Source organism: Carassius auratus, chromosome 43, assembly GCF_003368295.1.
Source record: "Carassius auratus strain Wakin chromosome 43, ASM336829v1, whole genome shotgun sequence".
NCBI classification, from domain to species: domain Eukaryota; kingdom Metazoa; phylum Chordata; class Actinopteri; order Cypriniformes; family Cyprinidae; genus Carassius; species Carassius auratus.
The window spans coordinates 16,339,859-16,366,173 of NC_039285.1; the positions used below are offsets into that span (position 1 = coordinate 16,339,859).

Sequence of the window (26,315 nt, forward strand, 5' to 3'; positions counted from 1 at the left end):
AGTTACTACATAGCATATCTTAAGACAAAATTGGTCTATTTCTACTGTTTTTGCACATATCACAAAGCACTACACTTGAGATGTTCAACATCTGTGCCATGACATTGTTGAAATTCAAGATCAGATATATGAGACGAACACACATTGAGCCATCTATTACTAAACACAATACAGTTTTCATTAAAAAAAATTGTACAGGGGATGGGAAATGTATGTATGAGTGTACAGCACCCTGCAGAGGGTCTAAAAAACTGATGAAGTCTTACAATTGCTGTTGCCGCCACATTGACGCTGCTCAACTGGAGGGCAGGGGGTTGTGGGTAGTGAGAGAGTGTGTGGTGAGGAGAGCTTGAGTCATAGCACGCTAATCAGAGCCATGTGTAGCTGCCTTAGGGGCTTCTCTCAGAACAGCTGCCACACACAAACAGACAGCTTCACATGAGGCAAAAGGAGAAATCTTTAAATATGATTGTGTATTTGTGCATATATATACACGTTAGAGAGGGAGACAGAGAGAGAAACTTTGACCTAAACGAACACACACACAAACAGTGTTTTTAAGTGTGTCAATTCAGCTCTTTGTTGTGACACACTGGAAGTGAAGGAATGTGAGGAATCTTCAGGGAGTAAGGGAGTCCATACACTCAGACACTGACCTTACAGATCCATTCAACAACAGTAATACACACATCTTAGTTTTTCTGTCATGGTAGGGAATTTCCATTATTTATTTTAGTGTGCTAATAAAACTTTATACCCTCTAGTCCTAAACCTAATCCTTACACAAAGCTTTCTGGATATCTACATTTTAAGAACTTACATTTGTATTGCTAATTATTTTAATGTAATTTATTTAATTTTATTCTTAAATATATGCCCTAATTTTGTTAAATTCCCCACAGTACAACTAATGTAATGTTTTACTAGCCTTGTATTATCATTTGATAACACAATCAATGTCTCGCTGAGATTTAAAGAGAAGATTATCTTCTGAAGGGGTCATATGATGCGATCTAAATTTTACCTTTAAACCGCATAAACACATTTCATTACACCAAATACATAGAATAATGTTATTTTTAGCAGTATCATATGACCCCTTTAAATGTTTAACACCGATGAGAAGTCATAAAAAAAAATGCAAGGGGACAAAGAAGTGAATATAAAATATTGAGAGGAAACGTGTCATGATATTGGATCTGTGCATTTGATCTTAAAAAGGCAACAGCATAATATAAATATATTAATCATGGTGTCGTTAATGTTAATCAAAAATAAATATATAAATATATAAAAATAGAATAAATAATAACTTACTGCTTGTATTTTTGTTTTATTTTTGCATTTAATTATTCAACTTTTGTAGTATTTCTTGATACATGTTTAATAAATATATTTTACCTGAAAAAATGTATATCTTTGAAATAATGTATGTTTTTTTTTATTAATTTTTTATATAATTTGCTTTATTTTATTCTTTTTTTTTATAAGATACAATAAAAATTAAATAAAATATGTAAAATATATTAATCTCATTCTTATTAAATAAAATTTCTCATTTTATTTTGGTTATATTGCCCACCCTTAAAAATGATGGTATCATGTCCAAAAACATGTTGTGGCAGTGGCAGCATTCACAGCTAAAAATAACTAGCAAAGCTGTACCAGGCAACCGGCACTAATAAAATATCTACACAGGGATAATTGTATCAACACAGCAAACTGGAAAAGAGGGAGGTGGAAGAGAGGGCAGAGGTGGGGGAGTGATGAGATGGGGGGGTTGGTGGAGAGGAAGAAAAAGAAAAACAGGTCCCACAGAGCTACCGTACAGGCGCCAGCTAAAACAGCCAGCACAGAGAGAGGAGAAGAGAAGAAAGACAGAGCAAGTAAGGGGGCAAGAAACTCTCAACAGATGCGTGAAGCCCTTGTCAGCATTCCTGCTAGGTAACGCAAGGTCAGGAGCCACAGGAAGACAATATGAGGACTATTTAGGCTCCCTCTGCGCCAGATGTGTTTTAATAAGACGGCTGCCCTCCCAGCTAATAAGGTCAGCCTCTGGCTCCAGCGAGACGAGCAAACAAGTCGACTCTTGGCAGGAATTCAGCTCAGGCTTGGCACAGGCTCCAGCTCGGCTTCCTGCACTCTGAATGAGGCAGAGAGAGCTTCAGTCACCTCTTTACACCAGCAGCTTCTTATTAGACACTTCCTTTTTACACAGAGGGGGAAAAAACTTGAGAAAGAAGAGGGAAAATGTGGGTCCAAATGTCTCCATGGACTTCAGTGTTGATTGTAGAAATAAATAAATGCATACATACATGCATACATAAAAGCAGCCCTCAGGAGACATCTGACAGTGACAGTAACAGAAAGAATAATACAAACAGAGTTGGACCACTGGAGCTCTGCCACGCTTTAGGAGCCTAATGTTGTTAAACTGTTTAAAAGATATGCTCCATTAAACCATCTTAAGGTAATGTAATAGTCATGCCTGGACAAATCAATACATTACCAAATGATAGGTGGCTGGGATTATTTGTTTTCTTATGAAGTCTATTAGAGTGGAGACACACACACAGAAACAAACAAAAAACCACACATTTCTGTCATTCACAGACACTCTGACATATCCTGTCTTGACAGCTGAACCATTCATAATAAAAGACATCTCATTTCCTCACGCTCCTCTTTCTCTGACTCTTAAACACTTTCAAAACATTGCTTTTGTTTGATTTCTCTGACATGTAAACTTAGCTCAACTAATTGAGTTTGGGGCAAGACTATACATATACGTCTGATTGATTAATGGCAGACGGGCAGTAGGGCGGAAAGGGTGGTAAGATTGTTTAGGAAACCTGACTGGAAAGTCATCATTTTTGCTGTCATGGGGTGCACTTCCCAAAAGCTACTATGGTCACAGGTTCCATTGTTACCAATAGAGTTCAATGGAACTAACAACCATAGTTAGCTAACGATGCTTTTTGCAAACTCATCCTTGTTTGGTCCCACTAGTGGTGCAACAACAATACAGAAGAGCAAAAATATGGAGAATCCTCCAGTAATCTGCACAGGGCACAGTAAGCAAACAGAAAGCTAAAGAATTTAATCCTACCCTGCAGTCATAAATCTTGAATGTTGTCATCTGCCATTGTGACGACCGTAATGAGGCTTCTCCTGCTTGCACTGTGATCTGTAAACCCTCACTTCCAAATTAACACCCACAAAATTTATTTTAAAATCTTTTATATAACCTCTATGACATATTTAAGTCCCACTTGAATGGTGGTCCTTCTGTGTCCAAAATTTATCTAAAACAATGACAGCTATCATTGTAAGACAATTAGAAACTGTTTGTTTGTCCGAGTGAGCAACAGTAATTAAGGGGGGCGGGGCTTACCGATAGGTCAATTTAGATTTTACTGTGTCAGCTGCGTCACTATACATGATACAATTTCTAGGTTATTTACGCTCTGATTTGAACAAAAACAACGTGTCCATGTGAAGCAGCTGACACAGAATAGCATACACTGTTTACGTGGATTTAAGTGTCAATGGATACTCTCCAAAATTGCACCAGGATGATGAAGAAGAGACAAACTGTTGAATAAAGTAGCTATTTCTGTTTTCTCTGTGTACAAATAGCATTCTCAGGTTTAACCCCTGATGTCACATGGATTATTTTGCCGATCTCCTTGCTACGTTTCTGGACCTTGATCATGGTAATTGCATTGCTGTCTATGGGAGCGTCAGAGAAGTCTCAGAATTCATCGAAAATTTCTTGATTTGTGTACCTAAGATAAACTGAGGTCTTACGGATTTAGAACGACATGAGGGTGAATAATTAATAATACATTTTAATTTTTGGGTGAATTATCCCTTTAACAATGAAAGAACAAAAAATACCACTTTCCTCTTCCTGTTCACAATGATATGTGGTTTAATTGTTTTTAAACAATAAGATACAAGATTTGGTATTTACTAATAAGCAGTATGTGACAAGAGTATTTTGTATGGAACATGAACCTGACCTCATAAATGTGCTCTAGCTATAATGCATGTCCATGTTTTTTTTTTTTTTTTTTTTGGCTGGGGAATCTACTCCTACACATGACCTGATGTGGACTCTGTGGACTAAGGGCTGTGGGGTCATTTCTCCCGGGAGGAAACGGGTCTATATGCCCCCAGTGCAGACCTCAACAACTCTCTGAGACACTCGTAAATCAGACTGCTGCTTTCCCTTTGCAACTTCCCTAGAGCTACAAAAACATCATTTCTGATTAGCAGAGGCCAGCATACTAGTGTAAATGAAAAACTGGCACCACATTTTCAAATGGTTTAAAGTTTAATATAAGCTATTCATAGTGGATTGTATAAAGTTAATGTGACTGTCATAAAATGCTGTCTACACGTCCCAGCCCAGGATTTTGAAAATATCCAGCCTAAAATATCCAGGTTTTGGCTGTTTGCACTGTGCAGGTCAATTGTTGTGTGACATTCATGAGAGCTATAGATGGCTCCTTGTGCTTTCAAATAGCTCTTACACCTACTTTGGTGTCTTTTTTGGTTTGTGTACAGCAACGCTTCAGGTCAAATGAACAAACAAACACATGCGCATGTTTGCATCACTTTCCCTGTAGCTCCCACCTTCTCACGCCCAACCCCACGATTAGTTGATTGCCTGCATGTTACTGGTCAAACTGCTTTGGGTGTTTTAGGCAATATTAAAATCCTGGCCAGGGGTGCATTTCCCAAAACCATAGTTGCTAACTAAGTTAGCAACTTTGTTGGTTGCAATGTAATTTCCCATTGCCAACCAACTAAGTTTCTAACAGGTTAGCAAATATGGTTTTGGGAAATGCAACCCAGGATGTGTCCCATATGAATGGCGCATATGGCCATCCTACATATTGTACATCCATATTTCAAATTTTCACAAAGTAGAAAAAGCAACAAGGAAAAGAAAAGCATAGAAAGGAAATAGTAGCTACTATGTAATGTTTGAGTTGCCAGTTCTGTATCATCTTTCCTAGTTTAAACTCTTTCTCTGAGACCTTAACAAAGATCAACTCATTGTAAGAAACAGACAGACACAGAAAATAATGAACTGCACACATACTCTAGGTTGTGTTCTTGAGTGCATCTGGTCATGCTTGGCTCATATTATTCACACTTCTCTTCAGAACACAAACACCCCCTGCCACATTCTGTTTCCTATTATCAGACCCAACCTTGCTTCCTCAAACCCAACATGCACTGGTGTAAATTTGCAATGCCATCACAGAAACGTTTCGAATAGTGAGAGACTCAGGCCAAGTTTACCTGTCAATCACTCGGCCCTCATCACACTCCTAGGTTTCCCCTACAGAAAGAAGTGGAACCATCTAATCAAGATGACATATAAACAAATGAATGTCATTCAGCTTCTGTAATGTTCTGCATTTCTGGATGAAACAAAATATTCATTGGGAAATAATGTAGACTGGGACGTCATTATTTAAACATTAAAATGTTACTGTCATGTGAGCTATATAGTATTATTAGTGCTTTTTGTTTGTTTTTCAATACTTCAAAAAACTTTGAAGCACTTTTCTTTGCAATCAGACTTGCTTTGTAAATGATAAAACAACTGAAAAAAAAAAAGATTTACAATAATCTAGAGCCATATTTAGAGATCAGAAGAGGATGGGCTCTTTGGCTTGGATCCACAAGCAACTACACAGCATTCTAATCAAGCCCCTAATTACAACTACCTCTTACAAAACCCAAGCAACATGATGGCAAGTTTTGCTCAGGAAAACACCACTCACATATTTTACAGATTTACTTTAGTTTATATTGTGCAATACGGTCTTGAGTAAGTAGATAAAGTTTTAATTTAGATTTTTAAACGCATTGTGAGCATAAACTAGATCTTCCTCTCTAAGTGTAATGTCTTTGAATGAGTTGCAGAAGTTTCTGGTTGGGTAGGAAGAATGAAACAACCATATAGTTCCATTCAGAAGTTTCCCATTTGGGCACACACTTTTAACATCTTCACAAACTGAACATTCATCTAATCAAAATAGATGAGCTGTGTATCACAGTGGAAGTGGTTGTGTGAAGAGTTTACGACAAAGAGTGGAAATAAACTGAGATGAATAAAGCAAAAAACGGACATCAGTGGAAGATGGGTAGGAATGTGTGTGTATCATTTTTGAAGTATATATGGATGTGTTGCAGTATTTGTGAAAAATGTGTGTGCAGGTCTTGAGATATGTGTGGCTTTATGTGTGTGTGTGCGAGGTTGGAAGGGGGTAAGTGGTGTGGTTAGACACCCGGAGTCACTGAACATTCTTCTGGCATGTGTTCAGCTTCCAGCCCCCTCTTCCTCCTCTTGTGTGTGTGAGGCTCTGTCCTGGCAGCCGGCCCGGCTATGAAGTGAACTTAAACAAACTTCTGTTGCAGCCATCTGCTGGAGCTGGGGAATAAATCAAACAGCTTCACGGCCGCCAGCGATCGGGTTACCATGAGCAACAGCGCCCGTGCGCCTGCCTGGAGCCACAGCGAGCCTCTGCCGGCCAACATGTGGCCACTCTAATCCCTCCCAGAGAGAAAAGAGAGAGAGAGAGCGAGAGAGAGAGAGAGAGGAAGAGAGAGACAGAGAGAGAGAGTGTTGGAATGTAATGTTTTGATACTCATTGAAAGTTTTTTGTATCATGCATTGTTTTTGCATTTGAGCACATGCTCATTATTAATGGCTAATAACATTCTAGTTCCAAACCTCAAAGATTAATACAGATCATATGAATATAAAAGATAAAATAGTTATAATATATATCATAAAAAATAAAATAGTTATAATATATATATTTTTTTTACATTTATAATTGCAAAAATAAAGTAACTAAATAGTATCAATGGTACTACCACACACACACTCCCACGCAGAACATGCCTATATACACAAACCTCATCCATCCTCACCCTTGGACATTTATCCATGCAAACACCCACAACAGTACACAGGGATTGAAAACTGTATTTCATGACAGGCTTGACAGGCTCTAAAACTCTTCACACAGCAGTTTATATACAGTATTTGGGTATTCACTGTCAACCCCATTTCTTGTTGTCACACTAGTGTTAAATATCACCATTTAATACAGTGACATAAACTACAGTGACATTGTGTTACACAGTCATGCTAATAAAGCTTAGTGGAATTGAACTGAACTGAACTAAACTGAGTTGAGTTGAATTGAATTGAATGTACCTGAACTGAACTGAACTGAATTAAACTGACTAAAGTAAATAGATGGTCACTGAAAACTCAATGGAATGCCAGGTCTTGACACCTGACACGACACAAATCCAACTGCATTTAATTTTGGTGATTTCATTCACCAAATCTTATATAACCGACAGAGGATTTATATCTGACTGGAGAAAGTCCTATGTTGTGCACAGAGCACAAAACTGTCAGAAAGTGCTCCAGTGAACCAGAGTTGCATAAAAAACCTTTAGATGACATACTGTAGGTCAAATCTCCTCATATTACAGATATTATGTCACCAAAATTACACATGAAATCCTGCAACACACACTAGACACTAGACACAGGTGTGCAAACACTAGTTTAAAGTATCTCTGTTTCGCTTCATGGCATGACAGACGACCAGTAATCTGCTATGTTTCTGTTCACACAGGGGTTCGCCACAAATATGGTTGTGAGTTTTGAAAATTTAAGGGGTGTAAAAGTTTAGTCACAGAATGCCATTCATATTGACATAAATATCTGAAGTGGGTGTGAACACGGTAATAAGCACTCAAATACCGCCAACTGTATTCTGCTGCTGTGTGAAAGGCAGAATTACCCCCCCCCCATTCTTTTATGCTGTAACATCCCTCTATAAAAATAAAAACCTGCGCTTTTCACAAGTCTCTCTAAATGAAAGCTGAATGGGAAAGTTATTACCGTGTCTGTCCAGTAACTAATGATGAACGCGCAGTTTGCAGAAAAGTTTGGGTTAGTTCACCCAAAAATTTTAATTATCCCATAAATTACTCACCTTGAAGTCATCCTTGGTGTATATCTCTTTCTTATTTTATACGAATCCAGTCGGGGTTATTTTTTAAATGGTCTTTGATCTTTCAAACTGTATGATGCCACTCAGCGGGTGTTGCACTGCATCGGTCCTTGAGAAGTTTAATAAAAAGCGCATCCATAAAAAAAAGTGTCTCACAGCTCCGGGGGGTGAACAAAGGCATTCTGTAGCAAACTGATCCTTTTGTAAGAAAAATATCCATATTCAAACCGTATCATTCACTTTAATCTAGCTTGCGCTCACTGTTGTAAAATGGACACAGTTCCGGGAGCATGACGTATGAGGTCAGCGTTGTGCATGTGTCTCATGAGAACCTACATTTGTTAATAGGAGCAAAGGATGCAAAGTTTCCTTACTTTAGCAAAGGAAAACCAGTCTCCTCTTGGCTTATATCGAAATCCTCCAATATTCTTCTTTACACATCCTCATTTCGTACTTCTAATTAGTGTCCGTTGTTTTGTTTTAATCTCTCCACGCATGCGCAAAGCTGACCTCATATGTCATTCCCCGGAACTGCTTCATTTACAACTGTGAGCACAAGATACAATAAAGTGATTGTTAAGTTCTGAATATGGATATTTTTCTTACAAAAACGCACCGATTTGCTACAGGAGGCCTTTGATCACCCCCCGGAGCTGTGTGAGAACCTTTTTTTTTAATGGATGCGCTTTTTATTAAACTTCTCAAGGGCTGTTGCAGTGCAACACCCGCTGAGTGGCATCAAACAGCTTGAAAGATCTTTAAAAAGTAACTCCAACTGGATTTGTCTGAAAAGAATAAAGTCTCATACACCTAGGATGACTTCTGGGTGAGTAATTTATGGCTTAATTTTCATTTTTGTATATATATATATATTTTTTTTTTTTTTTTTTTTTTTTTTTTTTACCTTACTATTGAAGTTACAACCAGCGGCTGTTTAGTTGAGACACATCCTTCAAAGTATCTTCTTTTGTGTTCAACAGAAGAAAGAACTTAATGCAAGTTTAGGATAACCTGCATAAATTATGACTAAATTCATTTTTGTGTGAACTATACCTTTTTAGTAACAGACACATCCATGCTTCTAAAAGTATAGGCCTATTTTTTGTATTATTATAATTCAGTACTTTTTTTGGATAGTATGCTAATATATTCCATACATTATCAGACCTTGGTGGACATACTTATTATATTTTTAGACATGATTAGGCAATACATTTATATTTTATAATTCATGTTAGGCCCTATTTATTGATTTATAATTGATATTAATATTAATATAAATATATACATAATAAATCATATATGTCATAAACAATTTGGCATTTTAAAAGTAAAAAAAGCTCAATTGTTAAGATAAAAATGGGAAAAATAATTACATAATAATGTTTTCCTAATTTAAGCAAATTAATAAAAAATATATAAAAATTCATCTAATCCAGGTAAGAGTTGCAGAAATGTCAAAAAAGTCTAATAATAATATTTAATAATTATAAATAAGCAAATTTAAAATAACAATATTAATGTGTTCTGCTGAAAATTACATACAGTAAGCATGTTTTCTCATGGTTTATTGTTGAGCTATGAGTTACTCACTGATTATTTGTGTCCTTGATTTTTTTTTTGGGGGGGGGGGGGGGGGGGTTACAGGAGGTATACAAAAGGTAGCCATCAATCCGATAACCTACAGATTATTTGGGTGATATAGGTATTACAACATGATATACATATTAAAACATGTAAACCACAAATACTAAAATGTGTGTGTGTGTGTGTGTGTGTGAGAGAATTAAAAATTATTTGTGTGTAAATAAACAGAAAGGCCTTTCCTGCTTTTAGTTGCTCATAGAAATGAAGAGAGAGGATGCAAATTCAAGTACTTGGTGGACAGGGAAGGTTACTTTCCAGAGGAGAGGAGTTGGGTACCTGTTAGGGACATCCTGGATCACTCCCTTATCGATGGACTCTGCCTTTACTGTGGTGGTTCTGGACATTTCTTACACTCTTGCCCGGTAAAAGAGCAAGCCCTGTAGTAAAAGTGAGGCTACTATTGGATGGGATCTCCACCGGGAAGTCCTCATCTACTCTCTTTCCGGTGAGACTGAGATGGGCCAACGACACCTACCCCTTTCAGGCACTCCTGGACTCCGAAGCTGAGGGTTATTTCATTGATGTACATCTGGCACACCAGTTAAGACTCCCTATCATGCCTCTCTCCCACAAGATATGTCAAAGCTCTAAATGGTCAAGAACTCCCCAACATCACACTTACTACTGGTCCGATAACCCACTTCACCTCTGGCAACCACACCGAGAACCTTCCATTCCTTTTCCTGGACTGCCCAGTTGCACCCATTGTGTTAGGCCATCCCTGGCTGGTTAAACATAATCTTTGGGTGGACTGGTACTCTAACTCCATAACCATGTGGAGCGAGCACTGTCACGAGTCCTGTCTGGTGCCTGCTTGTATGTCTGTATATGGTTCTGTGTTTCAGGAGAAGACAGCGGCTCTGTCAAATGTGCCCATGGAGTACATGGTCCTGAAGGAGGTGTTCAGTAAGTCCTGCACTGCTTCTCTTCCTCCGCATCCTCCCTTTGACTGTGCTATAGAGTTACTACCAGGTAAGTCTGCATCTAAAGGCAAACTTTACTCTCTTTCTATTCCTGAGAGAGGCCATGGAGATATATATATTTCTGATTCTCTAGCAACAGGATTCATCTGACCTTCCTCTTCTCCTGCAGGGGCGGGGTTCTTTTTTGTTGGGAAGAAGGATGGTTCTCTGTGACCTTGTATTGATTACAGAGAGCTAAACAACATCACGGTGAAGAATATGTATCATTTGCCATTGATGTCTTCAGCTTTCAAGAGGTTGCAAGGAGCATCCATTCTCACAAAATTTGATTTACCTAATGTTTATCATTTGGTTCGCATCAGGAAGGGGGATGAATGGAAAACCGCTTTTAATACCCCCAGAGGGCATTCTGAATATTTTGTTGTGACCATCGGGCTTTATAACTCCCCAGCGGTTTTTCAGGCACTCGTGAATGACGTGTTGAGAGACATGATAGATCAATTCATATGTTTACCTGGATGACACATTGATTTTTTTTTTTCTTCGTCTCTCCAGGAACATGTTCAACACGTCGGGCGAGTGCTTCAGAGGTTGCTAGAGAATGGGCTTTTTGTCAAGGCGGAGAAATTCTTTTTTATGCACCGTCTGTTTCCATTCTTGGTTACATCGTCTCTTCTGAGGGAGTGCGCATGGATCCTGACAAGGTTAAGGCTGTGATAGATTGGCCAAGTCCAGATTCCCGTAAGGCCCTACAGCAGTGTCTGGGGTTTTCCAACTTCTATCGGCATTTCATTCGCAACTTCAGCCAACTAGCCGCACCTCTGACCGCCTTGACCTCCCCCAGTACTGTTCAGGTGGTCCGATACAGCCGAGGCTATATTTACCAACCTTAAGAGCCACTTCGTTTTGGCTCCCATCTTAGTCTCCCCTGATCCCACACATCAGTTCGTGGTGGAGGTCGACACATCAGAGGTGGGGGTAGGTGCAGTTCTTTCCCAACGCGCTTCCTCAGATGACAAGATGCATCCTTGCGCGTTTTTCTCCCATTGTCTATCACCTGCTGAACATAACTATGACATTTGTAACAGAGAATTGTTGGCCGTCAAGTTAGCATTGGAGGAGTGGTGTCATTTTTTTAGAAGGGTCGGGATTACCTTTTATCATCTGGATCGACCACAAGAATCTCGAATATATTAGATCTGCTAAAATACTCAACTCCAGGCAGGTTTGGTGGGCACTTTTTTTCAGACGTTTTGATTTTTCACTCTCGTACTGCCCGGGTTCCGAAAACATCAAACCCCAATCCTTATCTTGCATTTTTGATCCATCCGAACGCCCGGTTACTCCCGAGTGCATTTTAGTTATGCATTTTAGTCATCTCCATAATCATATGGGAGGTAGAATCTAAGGTCAACACGGCCTTAGAAGGGGTAAAACATCTGCCTGGTTGCCCACCGGAGGAGGAGTTAAGATCCGTTATTCGATGGGGTCATTGCTCCAATGTGGCTTGTCATCCAGGATTTAGTCATACTAGCTGTTTATTATTCTGGGGGCTATTAATGGCTCGCAACAATTTGTTTTGGCTTGCTCGGTTTGTGCCAGTGGTTAGGTTACCAGCCACTAGTTTTTCCTTAGCCCATGAGACTCTGCTACAGGTGAGGGCACGCACCAAGGCTAAAGCCAATTGCCACCGGTCTAGGCATCCCATATACATTGTGGGTCAAAAAGTGTGGGTTTCTACCAAGAACATCCCGCTCCGTTCCGTTTCTAACAAGTAAGCTCCCAAACTTATTGGCCCGTTCCCCGTCACCAAAATTATTAGTGTGACTCAAACTTCCCCAGGTGTAAAGGATAATTCATCGCACCTTTCATGTATCTAAAATCAAACCCGTGTTTTACTCTTGTATTAATCCGCTGACCTGGTCCCCCACCCGCTACGACTCGTGGATGTAGACTCGATACAGAGGGGATGCAAATTCCAGTACTTGGTGGACAGGGAAGGTTACTTTCCAGAGGAGAGGAGTTTGGTACCTGTTAGGGACATCCTGGATTACTCCCTTATCGATGATTACAATCGACAGGTAGGCTTGTCTGGGAACACCAGAAGGCGTTCCTGGGGGAGGGTACTGTCACGGTTGGTAAAACTGTTGTATCAATTTAATCTTGTTTGGGTGGAGTCAGGTGTGTCTCGTTACCACTGATTTTTATGTGGGCGTGACCGCTAACTGTGCCATCAGTGGCAGTTGCGATTCATCTCCAGCTCACTATTTATTGGGCCTGTCTTTCATCTGGTGTTTGTCAGATCGTTGTTGCAGTTTCCCGTGTTCGTGCCTGGTCTTTTCGTCCTTCATAGTTTCCTGTGTCACTCAAGATGGATTGCTCACTCCTGTATCACCGTGGGATCTTCACCTCCGTACTCACCTCAGGATCGCCTATCTGCGTCACGCTCTCCTGCTGTCTGGTTCCGGACCTGATCCCTGGCAGCGAGAGTTCTGCCCAGTATTCATCATGTGGCTTTGTTTACTCTCTGATGTTCTATGTGAACTTTGTACATTAAATTTATTGCACTTGGATTGCTTCCGCTCTTTTTTGCTGTTACAGCAATTGAAATGTAGACTACATAGCCTGATGTTGTGCGCTCTTTAGACATACAATTTTCAATGTATTTAATAAATGTAGAACTTGACTATATTATTTTCAAAAGATGACTAAAATGAGAATGATTTCTATGTGTTTTGTATGAGGAGAGAGGCTGTATTGTGCTGCACACAGGGACAGATCCTAACACAACAGAGTCAGTTATGTTACACTGTGTGCTGAGATCTGCGTGACTGATTCAGTGAAGGTGAGAAAGGCTGGAATGAGCCATCACACAAACAGATCCAGAGGAGAGGAAAAGATGGAAAAACCTTCTCATTTCAGAGAGAGGAAGAGTAAAAATAAACAGTAACTTCCATTACTGGCATCTCCCTGTGAGACCTTACCCTCATCACTCAAGGAAAAAAAATAATAAATATATGTAGTAACTCGTTTTTTTCTCCTAAAAACAAATAGAGAGCAGATGAAGACTTGTGTTTAAATCTCCTACTTTGTATATGTTTCTACAAAATAAATAAATATTCCTAGTAATCTCATGTCCTCTCTAAAGTTTCAGATAATTCAGAAATAATTTGAGCCATTGATACAAGCTATGCTACATTTTACAGCTCCATACTCTTACTGTAGGTCAACAATTTACTGTGTCTATTTTATTTCTCTCTTAGCAAAAAAATCTGAGACAAAGTTGTTACTTAATTGGAAGTAACATACTTCTCCATTTGTTGGGCAATGAAAGAAACTGTGTTTTTCACAGGGTACATCTTTCATTATGGAAGAATAGGACTTAAAATACAGAGATTTTCCGGGCGTTCTGCCACTGGCATGTTCAGTGGGGGTTGCACACAATTACACTGGAGCTGGGACAAAAGATCTCAGAGCCTGGGCAGGCAGGACAGGATCTGTGTACAAAGGCCAAGAGGAACCAGTCAAGCTTCAGATCAAGTAGAATGGCCAAGAAACAGAACATCCAGAGACTTTATTGAAATGACAGTGGAAAAAAAAAAAAAGAGAAAAAAAAAAACTCTCTATCAGAAATGTTCATGGTTTTAATGACCACCCACATTTACATATCAACACCTACTAAGCATTCAGCAATTAACACAACCTCAATAATCGAAGCAACAACAACAACAACATAAAATATACTGTACATAATGCAAAGTTCATGTTTATATCCTTATAGTGACAAACTGTACCTCTTTCAACCTTGGTACTTGAATCTGCACGACATATCTACTCTGATATGGACATCATCACCAATAAACATGGAAATGTATCTATCTATCAGATGCATTTGCAAGCAAAACTGACACAATGGAATCACTCTGCAAGTGACATGCAATTGTATGTTTCAACCACCAATACAAATACAAGGAGTTTGGTTTGATCTTTTTATTTTTTTGGAGGCCCTAGTTTTAATTCAATCATCTCAAACATGAAAAAGTGTGAATATTTGATGTGTAACTGTATTACACTAAACATTTCAGTCTCATCCTGTTTAATACTGTGAAGATTTGAAATTATTTGTATTTGTATAAAGCAAATTACTTTTCTATAAGTATAAGGGTCCCACTGTATATTGTGTCCCTTATACATGTGTACTTACATAGTAACTCGATGTGTATGTAGTATGTAACCACCATAATGTATGTATGTATGTATGTAATCAGAATGTTACACTTTATATTATAAAGTGGACAGACAGTTCCTCAGGAGTTACCATGTAAGTACACTGGAACTCCAACTCAAGATCCAACTCCTCCCACTTTACCTAACCCTAAACTTACCCATCTCCATGCCCTGGATCCCATTTCCACCCCTAAACCTACCCACCTCCACCCCCGGATCAAACTGTTTAAATCCTGTAATTTGTGCAATGTTATGATCATACACTATCAAAGTGAGACATTTTGAATTAAAACTTAATATCTAGCTGATATATTTAAGCTTTCTAAAGAGATCTGTAAGTAGCTAGTCACAGTCAAACATCATGCAGTCACAGATGCACTCATCTTTGCACATAGATTTTTCCTGTTATATGAATTAACTTAGAGAGCCCCAGTTTGCTCATGTTAATGAACACTTATCCAAGTACTGATGGGTCATTGAGCTCTTCATTTCCAAGCCTGAGAATGTGGAGAACCTCATCTGGGTGAACACAAGGTTGATGATCTATAAGCATAGTGAATTAAATAAATAGGAGCATGGATTTAACACTAGAGCATCCAGGGGTTGTTGTATACTTAAAACAGCAAGTAAAATGTACCTATGCTCATGATTACTGTTTTGATATGGCTTAAAATTAGAGATGAACCACATTTTCAGCAAATGAACGCATTTCTTTCGGAGGCCAAATAAGAGAAAAGACAGAACAATAATGGAAGCAATCATACAGCAACCTGCAAAGAGTAAGAGGTGCAGACTCTTTATAATGAAGCACACGTCAGCCCAAGAAAGACACAAAAATCATTACAAGCACTGATGAGAAGAAGAAGTGGTAATCGTTGCTGGTTATTGTATGATGATTGAAATCCCAAAACTTAAACAATTGGTAAATAAACTGCAGAAGTTTTTTTTTTTTTTTTTTTTAATGCATGCATTGAATGCTTTCTGACAGCACTGCACGAACTCGCCACACAATCTGCTTATTAAAAAAGTGCTTGTCCAAAGCTCAAGGAAAATCTGCGCTAAAACAGTGACAACGTTTACAAGCTGTTAAAATTCGGGTTATGGTCGGGTTAAGGTCACTATTTGGGTTTCTGAAACATTCGGGATTACCCGTTTACATGCGTGAGCAGAGAGAGTTACTCCTGTATACATGGAATGTGTAATCAGTCGCCAATATCCCGATGTAAACAGCAAGGCACAGTTAGCATCTGGACGTAATACGGAATATGCGTCATTTCCGATTCTTCTTCCTGTATCCAAATACTCAAAAGACCAAGATTCCTTGCGAATAGAACATGCGCAGAACACACATTTTGATGGGGATATGCCGAAACGCGTTTACAAGACCAAATATTCGGGTTAGAAAAGGGGTACCCCAGGTATAATATCCCGGTTTTTAAAAACCGAGATATGAGCATATCCGGGTTTTTGCCGGTGTTTACATGGCCGTGCGTGACCGGGTTATTGCTAATATCCCGGTTTTGAACGGGTTATTGGCTGCATGTAAACGTAGTCAGTGTTACTCGGCAAATGCTAAGTCACATTTTTATGATTTTGACATGTGAAAATGCGATACGTATGACATATTCGTAATGAGCCTCATTTATAATTCTGCTGTTGCCAACAAAAAGAAGCACTGAGGTCTTCCTGAGCTTTTCCACCAAAATAAAAGTCCTGTCTCCTAGAAGGTTAAAAAATGTTCAGTATTAAATATTTTTAAATTGTTGTTGTTTAATTATTTTTTTTTCTTTCAAAAGTAAAACAAAACCATAAAAAGCAAATGTTGGCTTCAATTTGGGCAAAGGTGACTGGCATAATGGGGGAAAACACTTAAAAAACCATGTTCTGTGTTCGGCCTTCGGCCCAGTGTTTCATTTTGTTCGGTTTCGGCTCCGGCCAAGAATTTTAATTTTGGTGCCTCCCTACTAAAAATCATATTATGTCATTGTATTATACCAAACAATATATTTTTTTAGCCATATCAAAACAGTAGTATAGTCATTTTGGATAGTTGGATAGTCAGAGGGCATTCTGTTGCATACAGACTGATAAATTCATTTCATTTCAGTCTCATTTTCAGTCTCATCCTGTTTAATACTGTGAAGATTTGAAACAATCTGTATTTTTATAAAGCAAATTACTTGTCTATAAGTATAAGGGTCCCACTATATATTGTGTCCCTTATACCTGTGTACTTACATAGTAACTAGATGTGTATGCAGTATGTAACCACCATAATGTATGTATGTATGTATGTAATCAGAATGTTACACTTTATATTATAAAGTGGACAGTTCCTCAGGAGTTACCATGTAAGTACACTGGAACTCCAACTCAAGATCCAACTCCTCCCACTTTACCTAACCCTAAACTTACCCATCTCCATGCCCTGGATCCCATTTCCACCCCTAAACCTGCCCACCTCCACCCCCAGATCAAATGGTTCCAATTACTCTTATACATATTGTTGTTACAAAATGTTGTTTTATATGTCCTGTTACACATTTGTACTTGCACAAACCATTCAGAGGGCTGTTACATGTGTGTAGTTAAAGAAATATTACAGCTGTAGATACTATGTACCAATGTGTACTTATACAGTGGTTACATACTACGTACACATGTATATGTTTGTAAGTACACATGTATTAGGGACACAATATAAAGTAGGACCAAATAAAGTGAATTAACTGCCATAATACTGTAGTTTCCAGCAACACAGTTGTGTAAGCTATTTTTACTTGATTATTGTGCTTTACGGAAATTTTCAGTAGTCATACTATGGATAGTATATGTAACAGGTGTTCACTCATGGTTGTGGATGGCCAGTGTCCTGCAGAGTTTAGCTCCAACTTGTCCTATTCCTGCCTGGAAAAAGTTTTACTAGTCCCAAACAAAAATAAATAAATAAATGTGTATACAACAGAAGTCTATGGCTTTATGCAAACCTATCTCTGGAGTTGGACTTTTTGTCTGTGGAATAACAATCTTAGCCCTGCGCAATTAGAGTCTAAAGCTATTCCTACCGGGACTCAGTGATGCTTTCTTATGCTGGTCTGGTGTGTTACTGATAATATTAGCACAGAGCTTGGGTCTAAACATAGACATAGTCTATCACTCCAGCAGCATGTCCTGTGATCCCATTACACCAGCGCTATTTTAGACATATCCAGAGACAAACAGCAATTCTGCATTTTATCTCTTCTCACAGACCCACAGGCAGGCTAGAGAAAGAGAAAAGAGTTACCCATCTCCTCCAAAGGCATACAAGTCTGGACAACATGAGAAAAGATACCGTAACTTTTTTGTCCTATACTTGCTAAGAAAGTATTATTATTCAATCTTTTAGACTGATAAAATAAAACAGAATAAAACTGTAGCTGTCACAAGCTGTAAAATTCAGCTTTGCCGGGGCAAAACACCATTGGATATTAAAAAATAAATAAAATAGGATGAATCGCTTGATATGTCCCACCTCAATCCAGTTTCAGTGGAAATTACGTCAACACTTTGAATAATCTGTGCATTTTAAAACACTTCTGTGGGAACCCATATTGCTAGACAACCAGTAAAGGGCAATCCCATTGGGCCTTACATTACCAACCTGCTGGCTGAAGCACACTTTAAACACCCTGAAAGTGCTCTTCTAGATTCAGATGGATGCTAGAGTGAATTATTCTCACATCTGACATCATTCCATCTGAAATCCAGTGTTTGACTCTAGGACTCTTCGCAAAAAAAGAGAAGTCTCACTCTCCAATTCTCTCACTAAAAATTTCAGCTTGGGACAGTGTATAAAACAGCTGCTGTCTTTGCAATAATCATACTTTTACATGTGCACTCTCCCCCTCTCATACACACAGATGTTCGCCCTGACATCATATCCAGCACTCTAACACCTGCTCAACCATAATCACTACCATGCTACCACAACTCCAAAATCTCTCACAGCTCAGATGACCACAGGCTCGTCTGTTTTTTCTTGCAAGGCCACCTTCTGACCATAGGTGACCTCTGCCATATGAATACTCAAGAGCTGTATTGACTATCAACTACACATAATATTCACTTAAATACAGTGCAGAAAACATTAAAATCACCGGAAGAATGATGCCACAGAACAATCAACAAGCAAAAATATGTTAAAGGTTTGCTGCTGCTATAACATACATAGACATGCTGCTACAAGCATGTAAAACACTGCTGCTACAACTGCACAAAAAACATACATAAATCGATTGTAAGCAGATCAAGCTGAGTGTTTATATACACTCTCAGAAAAAAGGGTACAAAAGCTGTTACTGGGACGATACCTCATCAACTGGTATACTTTCTTACTTTATTTTTAACTAAAATATGCATATTAGTACCTTTTGAAAGGGCACTGCTCTAATAATAGATCTTGCATGTTTTTTTTCTGAGAGTGTAGGGAGGAGGAGGATAACATTTTTTTTTTATATAAATCTGTCATCTGTTATCACAGTTCTGTTTTTTACTTTTTCATTATTCTCTCACACATTTTGCAATTTTAACTCTATGCACAAGAAGTTACACAGTTTCAAGTTTGATTATGGATGCAACAATACTCTTTACTTTAAATTACCATGTTTAAAGCACAATGACTAACCTTTTAAAACAATGAATAAAAATAAATAAATAAACAGCAAACAGGGGTAACAGATAATTTAAAGGGGGGGTGAAATGCTATTTCATGCATATTGAGTTTTTTAAACTGTTAAAGAGTTGGATACCCATGCTAAACATGGACAAAGTTTCAAAAATTAAGTTGTACATTTGAAGGAGTATTTCTCTTCCAAAAATACTCCATCCGGTTTGTCACAAGTTTCGGAAAGTTTTTTCCGAGTATGGCTCTGTGTGACGTTAGATGGAGCGGAATTTCCTTAAATGGGTCCTTAGGGCACTTCTCCCGGAAGAGCGCGTGCACAGCACTGAGAGCACAACAGACTTCACTGATCAGAGCGAGAGCATCGCGAAATGTCACAAAAGAAGTGTGTTTTTGGTTGCCAGGGCAAGACAACCCTGCACAGATTACCAAAAAAAAAACAGCATTAAGGGACCAGTGGATGGAGTTTATTTTTACAGAGCATCAACGGAGTTGTGCAAGTGTTTTTGTTTGTTCCCTGCATTTCGAAGATGCTGGTATACAAACAAGGCCCAGTTTGACGCCGGATTTGCACATCGTTTATTTCTTAAGGATAATGCAGTCCCAACGAAAAAGGGTCACGATCGTGTGTTGGAACCGCAGGCGGTGAGTAAAACTGCTTCAAATGTCTCTGTGTTGTTAACTTAGCTATCAGCACGTAAGCACATCAAGTAAACAACATGCGATGTTGTCATCAAACTGCACTTTCCACATGTACAGCTTAAAAAAATAAAAAAAAAGACGACATAAAGTGGAACTTAGTCATTTTCCAAAACCGCTAAGCAAATATATACAGTTTCAGTACATACGACATAGAGACGTTGTTGCTGATGCTGCTCTTGTTAAACTTCAGCCTCTGGATCTGATTCTGCATCATAAATATGCGCTGAATCTGACTGTTAGCCATGGTTTGTTTTGGATGTTTTTTTTCTCACGTTAATGTCAAAGCTTCCAAACGCTCTCAAAAGCTTACTCGCGCTCGTGATTCTTTAGCTCCGCCCACACGTCACTCCTCCAGCCGGTCGTGTTTTTCCGGGAAAAATCGGTACAGACTATCTTTCTCTTATGAATATAATAGAACTAAAGACTTTTTGGAGTTATGAAGGATGCAGTACTACTCTATAGGTACTCAAGATTAACAGGATATTGAGTGAAAACGAGCATTTCACCCCCCCCCCCCCCTTTAATGAATGATTCCAGAAACAGCCTTATTGTATATAAATTTTTAGGCATTTGCCTTTCAGATGCAAAAATTATGGGAGGAATGTATTTAATTAAGCATGCAGTGTGAATTATTAAGATTTGCAGTAGTCAATTTACTGGTATTTATGTCATTATTTAATGCCTAAAAAGCACTGTCCTCTTCTTAGGGACTAAATTACTATATTATTAAAACCGTACAGATTTGATTGAAATGTTCAATGTGTGTTGAAAATGCTTTAATGCTTTATAAATAAATATGTTTAATTGATAAAGTATATGAACAGTCGGTGAAGGCAATTCAGCTTCTCAATAAAGAGTACAATGATTAGTCATACCACAAAATTATTAATATTTTTTTGTACCATTGTAAACTCTATCATATATCTGTAGAACACTTGCATTCCCATCAAGACTCAAAGTAGCAGCCAGTTTACATTTATTGACCCAGTTTACATGCATTTGAAGCCTAATAATTGGTGCTTCAAATGAGAGTACTGAGCTCATCCCAATTTTTTTTCTTCTTTTTTTTTTTTTTTGGTAATGCAAGACAAATAAAGATGATTTTAGAGATGAAAGCATTATGTTTTGTTGTAAATTAATCAAATATTGCTAAACTGTGCATAATGTAAACCACTAGGAGACCACAGACAATTGTAATTACATGTACTGCATTAATAGAACTTCAGTAAATATAAATATTTTTAATATAAAGTATTCTTCTAACTATAATTTTAGTATTTTCGTACATTTATGATGTAGCCATGTGAACTTACTAGACCATCTCATTCTAGCATTTAATGCTGAGCAGGACTCTAGCCTTGAAGCCTTAGAATGACTGGTATAGGAAGGATGCATTCTCTCCAGGATGCAGCCTTCCGTTTGAAAAGCACCCAATGTTAAAAGCACAATGTTTCCGCCTTTAACTTCTGGTTTTTATTAACTTTTTCCATCTTCCTCTTTGAGTAATTCTCAAAAAAAAAATCCCAATTTTGAGTGTTGCCACCTAGAGGACCCACCAAAAATCACTGTTAATTTCAGGTACATGCACAGAAGTGAGTATAGATATGCAAATGTGCATGAGGCTACAAAATTTGTACTGCAAGCAAATTAGCATACTAAGCTGAAGGCTAAAATTCACTTTATATGCACTGTGTAGGTGAAAAATTTAAGCTTCGGTCATGCCACACAAACAGTGCTAATCTCATAAAGAATGTAACTCACAAGAGCATAAAAAGACACATCTGACACTTACACCACTCATTCAATTAAGTAGAGAAATACTGACAGACAGAATGATATCATAATTAGTAAATAAACACATTAACTCTAAATAAGAATTTGACAAGCCATAATGTTTTCAGCAAATACAAAAAAAAAGTTGATTCTAAGTGGATTTCTATTTCAACATGAGGATGTACAGTATATGAGGCCAAAATTGACAGTATAATAATATTCAGAGGTAAATTTATTCAAATACAAATGTATGAACGTGTGAAGAGAGCAACCAATTCAGTGATTTGAAGCCTCTCCTCCATTCAGATACATTAAAAAGTGATATCATCTCCCAAGGCTCCAATCATAGACCAGACTAAAAAGTTCCTGGACAGAAAGAAGATTGAAATGAGTTTGAACTTAGGTGTTTGAAAATAACTGTGCAAATGGAATGATAAAGGACAATCTATATTATCATATTATCATATATGAAGCATAGCCCCCAAAAAAACAAAAACAAAAACAAAAGAACAACAAAAAAAAGTTAAAACTGAATATAAAATTATATAAAAATATAAAATATAAAAATGTTCAGCCAAGGGTGAAGTGAATTTATAAAAAATAAATTGTAAATTATGTAATTTAATGGAAAACTATGAGAATAGCGCACCTGATTAGAAATCACTATCCTTTCAAACATTTACCATGGATTTACAGTAGTAAAATGCAAAATAACATTTACCATGGTATTTTGACTAGAATATGGTACAACTATACTGTTATCAATTTAGTAATAAATATATTAGGGGCATATGGGAGTATAATACATTTTTATTATTACATGTCAGTTTATTTTTCAATAACATTTTTCCTTCATAACAAATTCTAGTTTTATGGAGACCTATTAGATAGAAAACATATTTACATTTTACCATGGTAGTGAGGAGGCATTTAAAAAGAGATACTTTCATGCAAAACGCAAACGTCTACCTGGAATATGAATACAGCTATTTACAGCCTAAAAAATCTCAAGTGTCCATCACACAATATATGTGATTTTGATTGTAACATCCTCAAAATACAAACAAAAACAACCACACACACACACACACCAGAAGACCAGCAAAAGGTTGAGTTGGCCACTGTGAAGAATGTTTTTAAACAGAGCTTACAACCACTAGACTGTCTGCAAAATGTTTATTTCTTTAATGCGACAGGCTCCATACTTTATCTACCCCCTGCCTGTTATACCCAGCCCACTCGCTAGAAAGAACAGCAGCCTGCCATAAAACTTCACTTTCAACACTTGGCTCACTCACTCATCAGTGCATCAGATGAACTTTTGCATGCTGGCCCAGAAACAGCTCCAGCCAAAGCTGTCTAATAAAGTGTGCTAACTGAGGCCCCAGAAGACTCTGAAAGACCCTCTAGCGGTTCATAAAAAAAGAAAGAAAAGAAAGTAAGCTGAGGTTATAATGATTTTCCACACATGTACAATTGATTGTAACTGACTGGACTACAAAACAAGAGTCTAAAGATTATAATGGAAAGCAGTCTGGCCAAAAAGTTTCTTACCTTGTTTTGTGCGATTCCACTAATCGTCTTCATGTTCTGCCCAGCCAGCACCATAGACTTGCATTCCACACAGGAGCCAATTGTTAACTGCTTGCCATTGTCAATCAGCAGGGTCTGGCTGACCCTTGGAGCATAGAAGAATACAGGCAAGCGGTCAACGCACACTGCCTTCAGTCCAAGAGGTCTCCTCTTCTCTTTCCTGCAGAAGAAGCATGTGAAAGTGTTGCAGTTATACTGACGTGCCCAGGGGCTGCTGGACGGGCCTGATTCTGACCCCTGACTCTCATGTTGGGTCCACTGGCCCAGCAGGTCATGGTAGCACAGTGCACAAGCAGACACAAGGCCCGTGGCATCGGCAGGGCGGGCACGGGGAGCAGGAGGGTGGACAGTTAGAAAGGGAAAAAAGGGTTCACGCTCCCCACAACGCCCTGGGGGGTTGACATGAAGCTGATACTCGTTTCCTCCAGACAGCTCCTCCCCACACAAGTAACAGATGGAGGTGTGGCTTGCAGTTGTTGTGGCAGTCTGAGAAGGGGTCGACAGGGGTCCTCTAGGGGGGGATACCAAGACTCCTCCCCTCCCCATGGCCAGGTGGTATCTCTCAAGGAATGTGGTGACGGAAGTAATGAGCTCCTCGCTTAGACAGAGGCAGTACTTTGCCCAGATCCCTTCCAAGATACTGTGACACATGACACAGCAGTATACCCTTCCATTCCGCATACTCTGAGCATTCGGAGGGCATGGGAGCCGATTTATGAATGGAAAATACATTGCACTGCGGGCTTTACTTGCACCAGCATGGGTGTATGCCATCCTGACCTCTCGACCGCAGTCCTGTCCACATAGGTAGCAGTTCTCCCTGCGATTCTGTGGCATGGAGGGGAGTGAATTCACTTTTGGTTGTCCATCCCCACATTCATTGGTGGAAGGTGGAGAAAGAGGGGCTGCAGCACCCGTGCTGAGGGGCACCACATAGAGTCGCTGGAGAACAGGAACATCTGCAAGCTCGAACCCTTGCCACTGCTGCATGAGGGATGAGTGGCAAGTTGTACATACCAGAGTGTATCCACCCAGGCTAAGAGGCACCGCACCAGGCGGAGGGGTATGGAGCCACAGAAAAGGGAAGAATGGCTCACTGGACGCTCTCTCCTGCTTTTGTACAAACACCCTGAAGTGGCCCCCAGCTGAAAGCCTGCTTCCACAAATATAACAGGCACATTCATCAGCAGAAAAACTGGAGTGACGTTTGGCTGCTTGACTCCTCTCTACATCTAAGTGTGCTGATGCTGCGCGCGCTCTCTCGTCATCGCTGGTGATGTTGATATCGCAGCTGTCGGGCCCGTCAGAATCACCGGTGGACGCGTGTATCCACTGCTTGTCACACGTAATGATACCGTTATCCTGCAGAGGTGTGCGAATTGATAGACTGTCATACTGCTGGAGAGCCATGGACACGGATGACTGCGATGTGTGATTGATGGGTCTAGTCACACGCTTTTCTGATTTAGGTACGTCCTTACCCGTGCAAACTTTGGTCGGATATCTCACTGACTCAGGACTGCTCTTAACACTCATTGTGATATTTCTACTGCCTTCTCTTGATGCTTTATTGGACGCACGGATAGCTGTGGTATTATTGCTATTCATTACACACGCTGACAGGTCCAAGTCCTGTTCGGACAGGTCATTATCAGAGAATGAGGAAATGTCCGACTCGTTGGCGTCGTAATTGCTAACGCTCATTCTTCGCTCCAGGTCGTATGTAATGTTCCGTAAGTCGCACTGGTATGGTCTCTTGAGCCAGTACATGCGCTTCTCGACTGGCGTCCTGTTGCGCTCGAATGAGTTCCACTGTTCGCGCAGGAAGCAGTGGCACACGGCGCACACCAGAATGTCCCCATCCGGACCGATCTCCGGCGCGCCAGGAGCCGGGTCCTGGCCTTGTAAGAAAGGGAAAAACGGGCCATTCTTTTCTCGTTGGTATTTTACCTGTAAACTCAGCTCTTTCCCCGGGGTTACGCCGCTCCCACAGATGAAGCAGTGGATGAAGAAGACCCCGTTGCGCTCGGGTCTGCACACGCTGCCGGTCAGAGCGCTCTCTTCCCCGGGAAAAGCCAAAGCCATTCGCTGTTGCGCCTTGGAGATCGGCGAGAGCTCCGGATCGTTCATGGTTCCGTGCGTTATAGCTTAGAATCACAAGCAGAGTGATTTCAAACCCAATAACATTTTTTTGTGCTTTTTCTCAAAAATGTAGCGCCATCGATCCCGCGAGGAAAGAAAAAAAAAAACTCGCTCAGTCCACAAACTTACTCGCTCCGGCGATTTTTGATTTGTGTCTGTGTAAAGCACACTGAGCGGTTGTTTGGAGTCACATCCTCATAGGCAGCGGTGTAATCCGTGTGCTGTTAGAGAGTAGAAAGTCTTATGGAAGTTGCTCGGCGAAGTTTCCTCACACTGTGGCTGTGAGACCACTGAACACAGCGCCATCTCTCTCTTACTCACTCACTCACTCACTCACACACTCACTCACACACACGTACGTTTCACTATATTAGTCAGGACATCTCATAGACTTCCATTATTTTTATATCAGGTTTAGGACATTTTATATTGCCTTACCCAACCACTACCCCTTAACATAATCCTCACAGAAACATGTGGAAAACACTAGACTGAAATAGAAAGGTCCTTTTAAGGTCAGTCTCATTAGTCTGTGTTCAGGTTTCAATATTAGTGAAGACATTTTTTGGACCTCACAAGTAT

General features: G+C 39.3%; 1 protein-coding gene across 2 annotated transcripts in view; it reads right to left on the reverse strand.

Annotated features, from left to right (window-relative positions):
- The window catches only part of gse1b (Gse1 coiled-coil protein b), a 184,169-nt gene extending 158,153 nt beyond the window's left edge, over positions 1 to 26,016 (reverse strand). Inside the window, exon 1 of one of the 2 annotated variants that reach the window (XM_026231233.1) lies at positions 23,553 to 26,016. In XM_026231233.1, coding sequence (XP_026087018.1) covers positions 23,553 to 25,721 — 2,169 coding nt within the window. In that variant the 5' untranslated portion in view covers positions 25,722 to 26,016. The remainder of the gene's footprint in view (positions 1 to 23,552) is intronic. The other variant, XM_026231234.1, reaches the window with a different exon arrangement.
- Between the last annotated feature and the right edge of the window lie 299 nt (positions 26,017 to 26,315).